Here is a 14,905-nt window from a genome sequence, read left to right as displayed (position 1 = left end):
ACTTAATTCGAACTAGTGGGAGGCTAGCCCTCCCCAGCTTGCTCTGGTGGCCACTCTTGGCACAACCAGGGAAATTCTTTTGCCCCCCCTCCCGGCCCCAGAGCCCTTAAAGGGGCACAGTCTGGCTACGGTGCCTGTGCCAGGTGCAAGCCTGCCAGCCCCCAGCCAGCAGACCCTGCACCTGGCACGGCACGAGCCAGCCACCCACTGCCACCCAGCCCTCTGCCTCTTCTCGGGACCAGGTTGGCGGCTCCCAGGAACCTGCCCGGGGCCGCAAGAGGCGGGCGCCCTCCTGGTCTAGTGCGGAGATCGTGGACCTCATCCAGGTTTGGGGGGAGGCCTCCAACGTCCACGACCTCCGCACTAGGCACAGGAAAGTGGCCGTCTAGGGCAGGATAGCTGCCAGCCTGGCCACCAAAGGCCACATGCAAACCCAGGAGCAGGTTTGCATGAAAATCAAGGTGGTCCAGTGAGACCGCCAACCCTGAGCCCTGAGCTTAGAACATAAGAACATAAGAATGGCCATACTGGGTCAGACCAAAGGTCCATCTAGCCCAGTAGCCTGTCTGCCGACAGCGGCTAATGCTAGGTACCCTGGAGGGGATGGACCGAAGACAATGACCAAGCCATTTGTCTCGTGCCATCCATCTCCAGCCTTCCACAAACAGAGGCCAGGGACACTATTTCTACCCCCTGGCTAATACCACTCCATGGACCCAACCTCCATGACTTTATCTAACTTTAAACTCTGTTATAGTTCTAGCCTTCATAGCCTCCATAGCCTTCCACGGGTTGACTATTTGCTTTGTGAAGAACTTTCTTTTATTAGTTTGAAGCCTGCTACCCATTAATTTCATTTGGTGTCCTCTAGTCCTTCTATTATGGGAACTAATGAAGAACTTTTCTTTATGCACCCTCTCCACACCACTCATGATTTTATAGACCTCTGTTATATCCCCCCTCAGTCTCCTCTTTTCTAAGCTGAAAAGTCCCAGTCTCTTTAGCCTCTCTTCATATGGGACCTGTTCCGGACACCTGATCATTTTAGTTGCCCTTTTCAGAACCCTTTCCAAGGCCAAAACATCTTTTCTGGGGTGAGGAGATCACATCTGTACATAGTACTGGAGATATGGCGTACCTTAGTTTGATACTTCCCCTCCTTCTTCTTCCCCTGGCTTCCCGCTTCCAGCTCCCTCCTCCCAGGTTTCCCCCTCCCCTCTCCCACCTCCTTTTCCCAGTCTCCCCAGAGGCTAATCCCCCCCCACCCTCCACTTTTGTTAAATAAAGAGAGTTTCTATTTTTGAACACACGTCTCCTTTATTTTGTACATCAGGAAGGGGGGGTTCGGGAGGGGTAAGTGGAAGGAGGTGAGGGAGGAATGGGGTATGAGCCCCCGATGGGGAGGACTGGGGTGGCTCTGCGGGCTCCTTGGGATGGAAGCTCTCCTGCAGCCCCCCGATTGACCCCCCCCAGATGGCAGCCTGCGGCAAGTGCAGCCGGGCTGATGGCCGAGTGCTGTGATGTGCCAAGTGTGGGCACTCAGGGCACTCCAAGCCAGGACTGCTTTGCTGTCCCTTATCAAGGTAGACAAGCAAGCGGGGAACCCTGAGAACTATCTGTCTGGGGTGGGGGTCGGGTCCCTTTAAGCACAGCCCTCGGCTAGCCTGAGACAGCAGCTCCACGCTCTAAGTCCTAAACTGATGCCCTGCTGGCACTGCTTCCGGCCAGCCTTAACTTCGGTTCAGGGTCCACTCAATGTGGACATGCTAGTTCGAATTAACAAAACGCTAATTCGAACTAATTTTTAGGTCTAGATGCACTAGTTCGAATTAGCTTAGTTCGAATTAACTAATTCGAATTAAGTTAGTTCGAATTAGTGCTGTAGTGTAAACATACCCTTAGTCTATAACGGTATGTCTACACTACCCCGCTAGTTCGAACTACCTCGTGGAATGAGGAGTAACGGTAGTTCGAACTAGGAAGCCTAGTCCGAACTACCTAGTTCATGCTGCGTGTAGCCGCGCGGCACGGGGTTCGAACCAGCCGGGATTTAAAAATGGCGGCCCCCGGCTTATGCAAATGAATCCCGGGAAATTCAAATCCCGGGCTTCATTTGCAAGTGCGGTATGCCTACATTACCCCGCTAGTTCGAACTAGCGGGGTAGTGTAGACATACCCGAAGGTGCCACAGGACTCCTTGCCGCTTTTAATTTTAATAGGTTTTTGTTGATAGTGTTCATTGTATCCAAACCCCCAGCCTCTTGTAAGCTCTTCCTAGTTCTGGAGGAAGAACAACATATGAACATACATGGTGGAGACGCAGTGACCTCTACAGTATTAGAGATTGTCTGGTATGCCAATTCAGTTACATATTGTTTGTATTCCTCTGTCAGAGAGTTTCTCAGAGTGGTCCGTGAAACCACTTTGAGAAACCTGCTAACTGGTCACTCCAGTGTGTATATTTACTGGCATCATGGCCATGGAGCCTCGCGGCACCCACTGACTCTGGTTCATTGTTTGCAGCCTAGGGGAGCTGCAGGAAGTGTTGGCCCAGCCCATGCTACTTCCTGCGGCTCCCCTTGGCTGCAAATGGCAAATTAGAGCCAATGGGAGCTGCAAGATTCTGTGGTGTAGAGCCAGTAAGTAAACACACCTGAGCAGCTGGTTAGCAGATTTCTCAAAGTGGTTTCATGGCTTTGCATAGGAAATTGTATAGTAATTGTCAGGGCCCGCCGAGCTGCGGCGATCCTTGCTTGCCAGACGCGCTGTCCGGTGTTCTGCACGTGCGCAGATTGTTCTGTGCATGTGTAGATCGCCCGAACCTGGCTCTTCCGGGATGTAATCTACTCGCCATGGGTGAATAGATTACATAGATTGTTGAGCCCTGGTAATTTTTCTCTAAGGCTATGTTTACATTACGAGATAAAGTCAAATTTATTAAGGTCAATTTTTAATCCCCTGATTTTGTAAAGTAGAAGGTGCATGTCCTCATTGTGCGCAAGAATTCAATGCAGTTTGAAATAGCCATGCCCAGTAGGGTGGCTAGGTTGACTCTGAGAATGATGCACTGTGGGTAGCTGTTCCACAGTTCCTGTGCCCCTTTGCATTCTGGGTTATTGCCTTATGCTGGAGTATATCCAGAAGATATTGGGTCCACCTGAATGAGGAAGAATCTCAGGAGGCCATAAACATACTCTTCTGCGAAGTACTTGAATTGAGTGACTAACAAAGGCCGATGGCCTTAGATCCTCTGGACACAGTGGAACGCTGGTTCTTGTGCTGTCAGACAAGTATAGATTGGTGGTACCGCATAGTTATACAGGTTTGGGATGATCAGCAATGGCTGCAAAACTTTTGCATGCATAAGGCCACTTTCATGAAAGTTTGTGAATTGCTTTCCTCTGCTCTGAAGTACAAGAATATCAGAATTAAACCCATTCTGACAGTGGAAAAGCGAGTGGCAATTGCCCTGTGGATGCTTGTAATGGCAAACAGCTACTGGTCAATTGCTTTGGGAAAGAAGAGGCATATTTGCAGTGATGATCCAGACTATCCATTTGCCTCATTTGTGTTCTGGAATGATTGCCTCGGCTCCTTTATTTTTACGGGGCACTGCTGAGCATCCCAGGCATATCCTTTCTCCTCCATGTCCTTTGCAATCTTGGCATATATATTTGTGTTCCTTTTGCTGGTTTCTAGTTCTGCAAGAACAGCTTCTCTCCCCACACAGCAATGAGGTCCAGGATCTCCTGCATACTCCATACTGGTGCTCGTCTGTAACCCTAGGAACTGCCTGCTCTGAGTACTGCTCACCATGCTGGCCACACAAGAAATGAAATTAAAATTTTCCCAGTGCTTTTCCTGTTCACCTGGAGAGCAGTAGAGTTGAAAGTCCTGGCCATAGTGGTCACCACGGGGCATCATGGGACACTTCTTGAAGGCCAAAAACTGAATTTTGCAGCAGTGTCTGTACTACCATAAAGTCAACCATGCAAAGCTGAATTTAGTATTACTTCTCATGGAAAGCAGGAGTACTGAAATCGACTTTAACGGCCCTTAAAATTGACGTAATAGGCTTGGTGCTGTGGACTCATTGTTTAGAAATTCAACCTAATATTGCTAAGTTTGACCTACACTCTCAGTGTGGACCAGGTATAAGATGTGAACATAAATTGTAGTTGAGTGCTTTTACAAATATTAGGAGCAATGTTATACATTTGGAACCATATTCTGACATCCTTACTCTCACTGAATACTTTTTTACACCATATATACATGCACCAATCTCAATGGTACTCCTCATGGAATAGGACACAGGTTGAACCTCTCTAAGGGTATGTCTACACAGGAAAGTTATTTTGAAATAACAGCCCTTATTTCGAAATAACTTTACTAGGGTGTGTCTAGACTACATGGCTCCGTTGATAGAGCCATGTAGATGAGTTTACTAGACATAGCAAAATGAAGCAGTGATTTAAATAATCGCTGCTTCATTTACATCAAAATGGCCACCGCGCTGTGCCGATCAGCTATTTGTCGGCACAGCGTGGTAGTCTAGATGGGGATCAGCTGACCCCAGAACCCTTTGTCGTCAGATCCTGTAAGCCTCGTTTCACGAGGCATAAAGGATCTGACGATAAAGGGTTCTGGGGTCAGCTGACCCCCGTCCAGACTACCGTGCTGTGCCGACAATCCACTGATCGGCGCAGCATGGTGGCCATTTTGATGTAAATGAAGCTGTGATTATTTAAATCGCTGCTTCATTTTGCTATGTCTAGTAAACTCATCTACATGGCTCTATCAACGGAGCCATGTAGTCTAGACACACCCCTAGTGTCTACACAGGCAAACTGCTATTTCAAAATAAATTCAAAATAGCGGACGACTTATTTCAAATTTGGGAAACTTCATTCTACGAGGACTAACGCCAAATTCGAAATAGCTATTTTGAAATAAGTGCTGTGTAGACACTTATTTCGAAATAGGGGGCCTCCAACCTTCCCAGGGTGCCCTGGTGGCCACTCCAGCCTCAACCAAGAACACTGCTCTCCCTCCCCCCTCCCCGGAGCCCTTAAAGGAGTAGACTCTGGCCACAGTGCTTGTGCCAGCTCCAAGCCTGCCAGCCAAGAACCAGTAGTCAGTGCCCCTGACCAGTGGCCTCAACACATGAGCCAGCAAGCCACTGGCAGCCAGCCCTCCACTGCTCCCCAGGAGCAGTCTGTCAGCTCCCAGGAGCCTGCCAGGGCCCGGCAAAGGTGGGCACCTTTCTGATCCAGAGAGGAGATCATGGACCTTATTCAGGTTTGGGGGAGATGCCCCAAACATCCATGATCTCTGCACTAGATGGAGGAACATGGCCGTCTATGGCTGGATAGCTGCCAGCCTGGCCACCAACGGTCACATGCGAACCAGGAGCAGGTTCGCATGAAAATAAGGTTGGTGCAGCGAGACCCCCACTCCTGAGCTCTGAGATTACCCTCCCTCTTCTTCCCCTTGCTTCCCCCTTCCAGCTCCCTCCTCCCAGGTTTTCCCCTCCCCTCTCCTACCCTCTCTCCTTCTCTCTCCCATCTCCTTTCCCCAGTCTCACCTCCCCCTAGTTTTGTTAAATAAAGACAGTTTGTGTTTATGAAAAAACATGTATTTTATTTGACATCAGGAAGGGGAGCAGTGTGTGTGGGGGGGTAAGTGGAAGGACATGAGGGAGGAATGAGGCACAAGCCCCCAGTGAGGCAGACCAAGGAGGCTCTCAGTGCTCCTCGGGTGGAAGCTCCCCTGCAAGGCCTCCTGGATACTGACAGCCCCCCGATGGACCTCCCGGATGGCAGCCTGCAGAAAGTGCAGCCAGGCTCACAGCAACGTGTCCAAGAACAGCACCAGAGTGCTTAGGGACAGCTCCAGCTCCATGTTGCAGAGTGCTGTGGTGTCCTGAGTGAGGTCAACCAGGGGACTCAGAGACAAAATGCTTTTCTGTCCCTCATCGAGGTAGGCAAACAAGAAGGGAAACCTGAGAACTGGCTGTCCGGGGGGGTCCCTTTAAGCACATGCCTCAGACAGCCTCAGGAAGCAGCCGCAGAAAGTAACTCCTGACCTGATGCCCTGCCGGACCTGGTTCCAGTCGGCCTTAAATGCGATTCAGCAGCCACTCAGTGTGGACGCGCTATTTCGAAATAGCAAAACGCTATTTCGAAATGCATTTTGTGTGTAGACGCGTTATTTCGAATTAACTATTTCGAAATAGCTTATTTCGAAATAATGCTGTAGTGTAGACATACCCATATCTAGTACTCTCTGGTCCGGCAACACCCGTGGTCTGTCATGATTTTAGTTAGCCAGATGTCTACTTACCATGGATATGGCCAAGTTTCCCACAGTCCCATAAAGTTTGTTTATAGCCATCGGACCTAGTGCTCAGTGTTCTGTGCTGTTATTTAGTTCTAATTTACCCCTGACTGTATATGAGAGCCCAATAAGCAATGGAATTGTTATAATGCCACTAGACAATGTTGACCTCCCATGGTTCAGCAAGTTCTCTGGTTCGAGACCAGTCAGGTACTTAGGGTGCCGGACTAGAGAAGTTCAACCTGTGCTACTAAACATGGGTCTCTTGTTAGAGTACCCTAACCGCCATGCTATGGCATATTCTGTAGCAGGGCACCTTGTTTCTTCTGTTGATGCTGTTCCACTGTGTTTAAATAATTAAATATGCATTGGGCCTAGAGCCAGGTGCAAGAGTGACACCAGCTCAAACTTAGACGTGAAAGTCCCTTTGAAGGCAAAATGTAACCCATGTCCTTTTCTTTGGTATTTCCCAGTGGCTTTTATGAATCCCATTATCTGGGGCCTTTCTCTTCTCATGTATTGCATAGGAAGTTTTAGGGCATGTCTGAACTTCAAGATGAGGTGTAATTCCTAGTCTGAGGAGATATACCCATGCTGGTGCTGATCACACTAGCCCTAGTAGCACAAGCAATAGAAAAGGTTAGGACCCTTGATCATGTACCCATCTGAGACTCTAGAGACATAGTTAAGTGACATGTGTCTCTCATACCATATATGCTGTTACGGCTACACTCTATTTTTGAAGCATAGCAGAGTTAGCATGGGTACGTCTCGTCAAACTGGGGGATTGGGGCACAATGAAATTCAGGCCTCTAATTAAATACAAAAAACTATGTTTAAATGACAATAAGGACATAAACGTTTTTTAAAGAGTAAAAGAAAAACAAAATCACTGTAATTACTTGAGTTATGTCCTCAGTGTCAACCTTGTTTATACACTTCCTGGCTTTTGTTGGTTTGTGTCACAATTTTACTATTTAAATGTAATTTTTTGTATTTAATGTTCCTGTTTTATTTTAAAGAAAAACATTCCCAACTCTTTCATGGAAGATTATAAAACATACCTTATTTACCTGAAGAGACCAGAACTGGTACCTTTTCAGTCTTTCAGGTAAACACAAATGTAAGCAACATTTTTGTTAATGTATTATATATATTTATTTATCTAAAGTTATGTTATTTATTTGATTATACAGAACAGTTTCTTCTGAAGTGCTTAAATATTTGATAAAGACTGATTGTTAATGTTTTAAATATATATATATATATATATATTTGCTCAGAACATGAGACGTCCTTTTTTGTCATGTAAACATACTGTTTGTTTTGACATTTAATCCATTTTAGGCAGTATATTTGAAAAGCAGCACCTATGCATGCATGAACATTTTGGTTTGTTCTATAGTACCAGAATCATTCAGAATATATTATGGGCTAATGAACATTGTGGGTAGAGTATAGAACCAAAAGTATGGTGAGAGGAATTCTGGCTGTTTGTGTTCTGGAGGGGCACTGCAATTTCTTCACACTTTGGAAGTATAGATTATGAACTCTTACTCCATGAGCTAGCTTAACATATTTGTCTGAGGGGGACAGAAAGGGAAGGGCAATGACCTCAGTTTCGCATGATCTTTCCAACAATCTTTGATGAGACTAGTGGAGTTTTCTTGGAACAGTCTTTGTGCTTGAGGAGCGCAACTGGGGGAAGGCTCCACAACCTGCACCGTAGCTATGTATTATTTTGTCCTCTCTTTCTTCCTCCTCTGTGTGTCTTGTTTCTATGACTCTTTCACATATGTTTTTGGTCCTGCTGCAATTAATCTGTGCTTTTGCAGAACCCCTTTGAACATATGCAGCTAGAGTGCGGGCAGAAGCAGCAATTGGGTAGCAGTTCTGAGATCTTTCTTGTTTTGTGCTATACGTGTTTGCCCTAATGATGAGTGTAGCTATTAAAAGTTGTCATGTCTACGCCAGCATTGTATTAGATTTCCCCATTAAAATGAGGTTTGTACAAGTGAACATCACATTGTCCTTGGCCTTCTAGCTTGTAAGTTTGAATTTTAAAACAATTTGTATTCTAAAAAGTATACAGTATAGTATATCTCTTTCCCATGTTTGGGCCAGGGACAATGTTTTTGCTCTGTGTTTCTATGGCACTTAGCACAATAGGGTCATCGTCTATGTTGATTAGGGCACTTACACACTATAAGTGCGTCTAGACTACATTCCTCTTTGGAAAGAGGAATGTAAATGAAGGAAATCAAAAATGAAAATGAAGTGCAGGTTTACAAATCTCGTGCTTTATTTGCATAATTGCGTCCAATCACTTTTTCAAAAAACGTTATTTTGAAAAAAAAAGTAGTCTAGACACAGTTCTTTCGGAAAAAAACTCTTTTTCGAAAGCACCCTTATTCCTGAAAAAATTAGGTTTAGATTGCTTTTTTTCAAAATAATCTTTTTTTGAAAAAGCAATCATGCAAATGAAGCATGGGATTTGTAGATCTGCGCTCCATTTGCATTTTTTATTTCCTTCATTTGCATTCCTCTTTCGAAAGAGGATTGTAGTCTAGACACATCCTATATGAAAAAAAAGGCATTTCTTACAATGAGAGACAGAATGGCTCCCTGGATGATTATCTGCTCTGTTCATTCCTTCTGTTTATTTGCTCTGGGGCACCTGGCATAGGCCACTATTGGAAGACAGGATATTGAGCTAGATGTACCTCTGGCCTTATCTACTAGGGCAGTTTTTATGACACCAAATATAGGGCAGCTGTATACCAGTGTTTTGTAAATATCCAATTTGATATTCCTGTTTTAAGCTTTCCTAACTAATATTTTTATGGTTATATTGCTTGATTTTGGAAAAAGACTAAATATTACAACTTTGTCAATTTGTTTATTTTGTGCTGTCTTTATCCTTATTCTCTTTAAGTTTAGAAACTGCATGCTCTAGTAACTTTGTGTTTATCTTCTAGAAAAAGAAATGAAAACAATCACTTTACCATTTTCAGACCATGGCAGTTTAAATGAAGATATAAGTATTTTACAAAAGGCCAGAGTTTTAGAGTATGCTTTTAAAAATCTATCAATAGAGGATGAGAGAAGCTATCCACATTCCCGGAAAAAACGTTTTCTTTCATATCCAAGATATGTAGAAGTGATGGTTACAGCTGATGCCAAAATGGTTCGCCACCATGGACGGAACTTGCAGCACTATATATTAACACTTATGTCAATAGTAAGTAAATCAAGTGATACTGCCAATCGCAAGTGAATTTATTACTGTTATGGTATTGGAGCATTGTGTCCCATCAGATAATTCTGTGTTGAAACAAATAATTTGTCTAAATATACAAGATCAGGGCCAGAACCTTAGCTGGTAGCTCTGTTGACTTCAGTACTGCCGTGAGTAATATCGTAAAATCTAGCTCTTGATTTGATAACACATTAAAAGAATTAGTAATATATAATAATTCACTGTGCCATTTAAGTAAAATGAATAAATTTACACAGCAGTGCAGTTTTAGTAAACATTTTAAGAACATATAGCTGTTGTGAAACAAAATACCCAGGTTACATTATATTCTCCAGACAATAATAAATTCACTTTTCAAAATAATAATCAGCTTTTCAGCTGGCTTCCAATAATCATAGAATCATAGAACCATAGAGCTGGACCTCTCCTACTGCAACTTGAGACCATTGCTCCTTGTTCTGCCATCTGTCACTACTGTGAACAGCCTTTCTCCAGCCTGTTTAGAATCTCCCTTCAGGAAGTTGAAGGCTGCTGTCAAATCCCCCCTCACTCTTCTCTTCTGCAGACTAAATAGACCCAACTCCCTCAGCCTCTCCTCATAGGTCATATGCTCCAGCCCCCTAATCATTTTGGTCACCCTCCGCTGGACCATCTCCAATGCATCCACATTCTTCCTGTAATCGGGGGCCCAGAACTGGACACAATACTCTAGATGTGGCTTCACCAGAGCTGAATAAAGAGGAATAATCACATCTCTGAATCTACTGGCAGTGTTCCTCCTAATGCAACCTAATATGCCATTAGCCTTCTTGGCTACAAGGGCACACTGTTGACTCATATCCACCTTCTCATCCACTGTAATCCCCAGGTCCTTTTCTGCTGAACTGTTACATAGCCAATTGGTCCGCAGTCTGTAACAATGCTTGGGATTCTTCCGTCCCTAGTGCAGGACTCTATACTTGTCCTCGTTGAGCCTCCTCAGATTTTTTTTTGGCCCAATCCTCCAATTTGTCTAAGTCACTCTGGACTCTATCCCTGCCCTCCAGCGTATCTACCTCTCCCCCTAGCTTAGTGTCCACCGCAAACTTGCTGAGGGTGCAATTCATCCCCTCATCCAGGTCATTAATAAAGATGTTGAACAAAACCGGTCCCAGAACTAAACCTTGGGGCACTCCGCTAGAACTCGACCACCATCCTGACATTGAGCCATTGATCACTACCCTCTGGGCCTGACCTTCCAGCCAGATTTCTATCCATCTTATCATCCATTTATACAATCCACATTCCCTTAACTTGCTGGCAAGAATATTGTGGTAGACCATATCAAAAGCCTTGCTAAAGTCAAGGTTTATTACATCCACTGACTTTCCTATATCCACAGAGCCAGTTACCTCATCATAGAAGCTAATCAGATTGGTCAGGCATGATTTGCCCTTCATGAATCCATGCTGACTATTCCTGATCACCTTCCCTTCTTCCAAGTGCTTCAAAATGGATTCCTTGAGGATCCCCTCCATGATTTTTCCAGGGACTGAGGTAAGACTGACCGGCCTATAGTTCCCTGGATCGGCCTTCTTCCCTTTTTTGAAGATGGGCACTACATTTGCTTTTTTCAATCATCCGGGATCTTTCCCAATCTCTATGACTTTTCAAAGATAATGGCCAAAGGCTCCTCAATGACATTTGTCAACTCCCTCAGTACCTTCGGATGTATTAAGTCCAGACCCATGGATTTATGTACGTTCAGCTTTTTTAAATAGTTTCTAACCTGTTCTTTCCCCACCAAGGGCTATCCACCTTCGTTTCATATTGCGTCACTTAGCGCATTAGTCTGGGAGCTGACCTTGTCCGTGAAGACAGAGGCAAAGAAAGCATTAAGTACTTCAGCTTTCCCCACATCATCTGTCACTAGGTTACTGCCCTTATCCAGTAGGGGTCCCACACTCTCTCTGATCACTTTCTTCTTGCTAACATGCCTGTAGAAACCTTTCTTGTTATCCTTCACATCCCTTGCGAGTCGCAATTCACCTTCCTGATAATTCCCCTGCATTCTCAACCTATACATTTATGCTCCTCCCTAGTCATCTGTCCAGGTTTCCACTTTTTGTAAGCTCCGTTTTTGTGCTTAAGTTCACCAAGGATTTCCCCGGTAAGCCAATCCAGTCTCCTACCATATTTGCTTCTCTTGCTACGCATTGGAATGGTTTATTTCTGTGCCTTCAATAAGGCTTATTTAAAATACTGCCAGCTCTCCTGGGCTCCTTTCCCCTTCATGTTAGCATCCCAGTGGATTCTGCCCATCAGGTCTCTGAGGGAGTTGAAGTCTGCTTTTCTGAAGTCCAAGGTGTGTATTTTACTACTCTCTTTTCTTCCTTTTGTCAGGATCCTGAAATCTACCCATCTCATGATCACTGCTTCCCAAGTTGTCACCCACCTCTACTTCTCCTATTAGTTCCTCCCTGTTTGTGAGCAGCAGGTCAAGCTGTGCACGGCCCCTGGTCAGATCCTTCAGCATTTGTACCAAGAAGTTATCCCCAACATTCTCCAAAAACTTCCCGGATTCTCTGTGTACTGCCGTATTGGTCTCCCAACATGTCAGGGTGATTAAAGTCCCCCACGAGAACCAGGGCCTGCGATCTGGAAGCTTTGCTCAGTTGTCCGAAGAAAGCCTCATCTACCTCATCCACCTGATTTGGTAGCCTTTAGCAGACACCAACCATAACATCACTGCTGTTGCTTACACCTCTAAACTTGACCCGTAGACTCTCAATAGGCTTTTCTCCCTCTATATACTGAAGTTCTGAGCAATCATAATGCTCTCTTACATATAGTGCAACTCCACCTCCTTTTCTCCCCTACCTGTTCTTCCTGCACAGTTTATACCCTTCCATGACAGTGCTCCAGTCATGCGAGCCATCCCACCAAGTCTCTGTTACCCCAATCAAATCGTAGTTCTTGGACTGGGCCAGTGCCTCCAATTCTTCCTGTTTGTTGCCCAGGCTTCTCGCATTGGTGTACAAACACCTTAGATAACCAATTGATTGCCCTATCTTCTCCATTCAAATCAGGGTTCCTCCTTTGTTGCTTGTTCCTCTCTGCATTTCTTCCCGGTGTCCGACTTCCCCACTCCCCTCAGGGTTTTGGTCACTGTCCCCCAATGAACCTAGTGTAAAGCCCTCCTCACTAGGTTTGCAAGCCTGCCCGTGAAGATGCTCCTTCCTCTCTTTGTTAGGTGGATCCCATCTCTTCCTAACAATCCTTGTGCCCAGAACAGAGTCCCATGGTTGAAGAAACCAAAGCCCTCTCTGCGACACCACCTGCGCAACTACGCATTTACTTCCTCAGTTCGACGATCCCTACCCAGTTCTTTCCCTTCAGCAGGGAGGATGAACGAGAACACCACTTGCACTCTGAATTCTTTGATCCTTCTTCCCAACTCTACGTAATCTGCAGTAACCCGCTCAAGGTCATTCTTGCCCGTATCATTAGTTCCCACATGGAGAAGCAGGAAGGGGTTGTGATCTGAAGGTTTGATCAGTTTTGTAAGACTCTCAGTCACATCCTTAATTCGAGCTCCTGGTAAGCAGCACACCTCTCGAGAGTGAAGGTCTGGACGGATGGCTCCGTTCCTCTTAGGAGGGAGTCCCTGACCACCACTACCCACCTTCTTTTGGGGGTGGTGGTCGCGGAACCCCTATCCCTACGACTATGCATCCCATGCCTTCCAGTAGAAGTGGTTCCCTTCCGATTTCTTCCTTGTGAGGTCCCTTCTAAAGCATTTACCATCGCAGAGCCTGTGGAGAGAGCCTGAAAGTGATTACTTACCTTTGTAGCAATGGGGGCTTCCTGTGCTGGCCTTTTTTTCCTTCTAGAAGTTACATACTTCCAGTTCTGATTCTCATGCTGTACTGCCCTCTCTGGCTCTTCCGCCTGCCTTGCCTGCAGGATTAAATACTGCCTTCTATCGACGAACTCTTCATCCTCTCTGATTGAGTGTAGGGTCGACACTTGGGCCTCCAATCCTCTAATTTTTTCCTTTAAAATGGCAACCAGCTTGCACTTAGTGCAGATGAAATCCCTTTTTTCTTCCAGGAGGAAGATAAACATGGCACATGCTGTGCAGGTAACAACAGCAGACCTATCACCATCCATACCTGCTGTCCTAAAAAAGGGTTTAAAGGAAAGGCAAGAGTACCTCGCCCCCTTCCCAACTCCCTCTCTAAACTCCCTGTTTGCAATCACCTGTTCGCAAGCTCCCTAGTCACTGATTCTCTCCTTTATAAAGCTCTGGACTGCCTGATAGTCCCTTCCCCTACCAAGGCTCAGCCAGTCAGCAGAGGCTTCTAGATTTCAAACTTTAATTAGAAGCCAACAGTTTCCAGCTGCCAGTCACAGTACACACTCCATGGGTGGGGCGGGGGAGGGGGCGGTAGTCAGGGAAAGGAAAAAAATAAAATAAACACACCACACTCACAAAAACAAACTCAGCACACAGGAAGAAAGCCCCAAACACAACACACACTACAGACAGCCGCTTCCCTCAAAAGTCTTGTAGTCACTTCTCCCTTACCTGGAGAACTCCCTCTCTAAACTCCCTGTTTGCAATCACCTATTTGCAATGGAGCTACTTGGATTGTAAGCTGCGATTTTCTGTGATTTTCGTTCATTGTTTGAACAGCAACAGGGTCTCAGTCGGTGTTGACTAGGGTTCTGAGGCACTAAGGCAATACATAATAATAATTAATACATGGTTAATACCAGCTAAGGAACTGGAGGAAAGAGAAGACCCAAACACTAGAGCAGCTTATGGAAGTGTATCTGTGTGTGCTTGCCGTCACAAAAGGGATGAGAAGGTAGAGATTTGGTCCTGATCCTGTTCCTCATCTCCTCCTCACTAAACCTCCAAGGTGGTTAGCTGCAGACAGAAGCTCATGCTAATGCTTTTGAAGGAATGATGTGATTCCCAGTCAATGACAGTGTGGAGCAGGTACTCAGGGTAGGAGCAGCTCACGGAGCTCCCTGACCACTTTCCCTAGGAGCCAGACCTGCTGGCTGATTCCAGCTTACAGTGTGAAGCCAAAACAGGTAAAAACTAGCCTGCCTTAGTCCTGCACCACCATCTATCAGACTTTTAATGGCCCAATTGGCGGTATTGACTAGAGCTGCCAGCGTTCCTTTTTGACTGGGCATTCCGATCAAAAACCAGTGCCTGGTAACCCTACCTGGGGTAGTCATAGGTTGAGATCAGAGGTATGTTCCAGAAACATAGCAGGGTATCAAATAAGACTTAAATAAAAATAGACAGAT

The 14,905-nt window shown here is 45.5% G+C and overlaps 1 protein-coding gene across 5 annotated transcripts in view; it reads left to right on the top strand.

Annotated features, from left to right (window-relative positions):
* Positions 1 to 14,905, top strand: part of ADAMTS20 (ADAM metallopeptidase with thrombospondin type 1 motif 20) — a 192,368-nt gene that overhangs the window by 41,650 nt on the left and 135,813 nt on the right. For 3 of the 5 annotated variants that reach the window (XM_075930234.2, XM_075930230.2, XM_075930246.2), the window contains one exon: positions 9,318 to 9,580. In XM_075930234.2, coding sequence (XP_075786349.2) covers positions 9,318 to 9,580 — 263 coding nt within the window. Of the gene's footprint in view, positions 1 to 7,359; positions 7,463 to 9,317; positions 9,581 to 14,905 lie in introns of those variants that run through there. The other 2 variants (XM_075930257.2, XM_075930240.2) reach the window with 2 other exon arrangements.

This window comes from Pelodiscus sinensis, chromosome 1, assembly GCF_052426305.1.
Source record: "Pelodiscus sinensis isolate ZL-2025 chromosome 1, ASM5242630v1, whole genome shotgun sequence".
NCBI classification, from domain to species: domain Eukaryota; kingdom Metazoa; phylum Chordata; order Testudines; family Trionychidae; genus Pelodiscus; species Pelodiscus sinensis.
Note: the sequence above shows the minus strand (reverse complement) of the source record. Positions and strands in the feature narration are given on the sequence as shown.